This window comes from Dinoponera quadriceps, unplaced genomic scaffold, assembly GCF_001313825.1.
Source record: "Dinoponera quadriceps isolate SergipeBrazil2010 unplaced genomic scaffold, ASM131382v1 scaffold7174, whole genome shotgun sequence".
Classification (NCBI taxonomy): Eukaryota; Metazoa; Arthropoda; class Insecta; order Hymenoptera; family Formicidae; genus Dinoponera; species Dinoponera quadriceps.
Window position 1 is genome coordinate 1 of NW_014561031.1, and position 3,077 is coordinate 3,077.

The 3,077-nt window shown below is 41.0% G+C and overlaps 1 protein-coding gene across 1 annotated transcript; it reads right to left on the bottom strand.

Moving 5' to 3' along the window:
* Positions 1 to 2,251: 2,251 nt before the first annotated feature.
* Positions 2,252 to 2,828, bottom strand: LOC106750882 (histone-lysine N-methyltransferase SETMAR-like; the record flags this gene model as incomplete). The annotated part of the gene is made up of 1 exon (XM_014631500.1): positions 2,252 to 2,828. A coding segment is annotated over exon 1 (577 nt), but the record flags the coding sequence as incomplete, so codon positions are not given.
* Between the last annotated feature and the right edge of the window lie 249 nt (positions 2,829 to 3,077).

Here is a 3,077-nt window from a genome sequence, read left to right on the forward strand (position 1 = left end):
ATGAATTATATGGCAATGTTTTTTGCTTAGGCATAGAAACAAACGGAATATCGTACCCCGAGATTATTTCCATAATTACAGGATCTGATGTAATTTTAGACCAAGCCTGCCTAAATGCATATAACCCGCTTGCTACTTTGCTTACCGAAACTATTTTCGGGTGGTGCTGAGTGGGACGTGCCTTCTGGTCTGTCCTTGCAGAAGGGTTCGTATATTCTTCGTGGCCAACCTTCTCAACGTTTCCGGGTACCTTTGGTAAAGTGTGAACTGATAGCCCACTTAAGGAGCCTTTAAATGTCTTACAGATGGGCTCTTCCAGTTTAAATTAGGTTTCAGTTGAACAACATCTTCTTTCCTGTGGAAGTTTTCAATGACAGACCGAGTTTTTCTGTTGTATTGGCCGCCTTGATTTTATTTACTAAATCATCGTATAATTCTCCTCTCCTGCTTCTGTTTTCTCCAGCAATGGTCTCCATTTCTCACTTACATAGGAGCTGACATATATTCTTTGAATGATCAATAACTGATACATTAGTTCACAGAAATATTTATTGGAATTACACAATAATTCCATAAATTCTTCTTTATCATTGCCTTCGATTTCCTCTTTGAAAACGAGGCCAATTGCTGTGCTTAGCGCTATCTATCCTAGTGTTACGTCCTGGGTATCTCGGGAACAACATATTCCTTTTTTTTAATATGATTAGGAAGCAGACTGATTTGGGGTAAGCGCTATTGTGAAAAGGATAAGATTACGATGGCTCGCCATTAAACGCGCCATATGTTTCCTAACGCGTTTATCTCTTTTTCCGCCTTCACATAAGATATGTGGTTTGTTACATCCTGGGTACCTCGGGAGCAACGAATTCTTGTTTTATGATTTGGAAAACAGACGGATTTGGGCAAACGCTAAAATTATACGCCGCCAAATGCGTCGTATGTTTCCCAAAACGTCTATCATCTTATCCACCTTCATACATGGTCGGCCGCACTCAAGCTCTTTGATAGGATTACATTCTTGGGATTGTTTATGACATCCTGATAATATTAGGAGTTTTCCATGGTACCCGTTTTCCAATCTTCCATATCCGTTTTCCACGAAAACTTCTCTCATTGGCGATCGTCATCTGCCACTCCCCAAAATCTTCCCTAAAAAAACCTTACTCTCTGTCCACTCCACTGTCAGTCAGTCATTTCCATTTCCCCTTCTGCTGCTGAACAACTTGCTGTCCAAATCGGGATCTTTCCAGAGTCAATCATTTTTCTTCTTCTTGTTCTGCTGCTGAGTAACGCGCAGTCCAAGTCGGGATCTCTTAAGTAAACCATTTTTCTCGGTATTTCGGGATCCCAGAAATCCAGTATACCACGTAGTGTACATCAACGAACTCATGTTCTACGTACTATTTACCACAGTCGATTCACCTAAATCGTAAGTTTCTATTTCATATTTAAACATGCCTTTTAATCATTTCAATCCAATCTCCAATCCCACTTCACTCCTTAAAACACACACATACACTGCGTAATGATTATCTTCTTTGTATTATATAATGTTGTTTTTCTCGCCATACCGATATGTTAAACGTTCTTGCCAAGTTAAATCCGATTGTATTACATTAAGTTATACGTATTACGTCCTGGGTGTCCCGGAAACTATGAAACTCTCTTTTTAATTATATGATTAAGAAACAGACGGATTTCGGGTAAACGTTACTATAACAAATATATAGGTGAAGTAAAAAGTTCTGAGCGTATTTTCGCTTTATTTCGGCGATGAAATTAACATAGTTAGAATTATCCGATTTCGATTAAATATGCGCCGTTTTGTTCGATAACTTTTGTCCATTTTGAAGGCAATTTTATAATTCCGCGATTGAAGAAGTCCTCGTCCTTATTGGTAAAAAACTTGACCAGCTCATTTTCACAAGCCTCTCTTGAGGCCAGTTTTGTACCATCAGGAAAATTTTGCAAATGCTTGAAAAAGTGATAATCGCTTGGTGCCAAATCTGGACTATACGGTGGGTGCAATAGAACCTCCCATCCAAGCTCTCGGAGCTTCTGGCGCGTCGTTAATGATGTGTGCGGCCTGGCGTTGTCTTGATGGAACACAACACTCTTCCTATTGGCCAATTCTGGCCGCTTCTGGTCGATCGCTTGCTTCAATCTGGTCAGTTGTTGACAACAGAGGTCCGAATTGAGTGTTTGGCCCGATGGGAGCAGCTCATAGTAGATGATTCCTTTCCAATCTCACCAAACACAAACAAAACCTTCTTGGCCGTTAATCCGGGCTTGGCGATCGTTTGGGCCGGCTCACCGCAATTGGACCACGATCTTTTTCGACTGTTGTGCTCGTATGTGACCCATTTTTCATCACCAGTTACCATCCGCTTCAAAAATGGGTCGATTTCGTTACGTTTCAGCAAAGAATCGCAGGCATCAATTCGGTCCAAAAGGTTCTTTTGCGTCAATTCGTGTAGCACCCATACATCGAGCTTCTTCTTGAGACCAGCCTTATGCAAATTGTTCCAAACGGTTTTCTGGATAATCTTCAGTTCCTGGGCAATGGAATAAGTGCTCACATGCCGGTCCGACTCGACGATTTCCATGATTTTACCGACATTTTCGACGATTGGCTTACCAGAGCGTGCCTCATTTTCGACGTCCATATTACCAGAACAGAATTGTTGGAACCACCGCTTTGCTGTTGCATTCGATACTGTATTGGGTCCATAAACAGCACAAATTTTTTTGGCCGCCTGCTCCGCCTTTTTACCTTGGTCGTAGTGGTACTGAAGAATGTATCGAATTTTCTCTTTTTTTACCTTCATTTTGAAACGCTGTAACACACAACTGCCTTGACTAAACACAAAACTGTCACAGAAATTTTTTTGAAGCGTAATGTCACCTTTAAATTGACGTATAGTATGACCCGATGCGATGTATACATCGTGAGATATGGCTCACTAAAAACATCTAGCCGAAAACGCTCAGAACTTTTTACTTCACCTAATATAAGATTACATTGGCCGCCGCTAAACGTGCCGTATGGTTCCCAATGCATTTATAATTCATTCCGC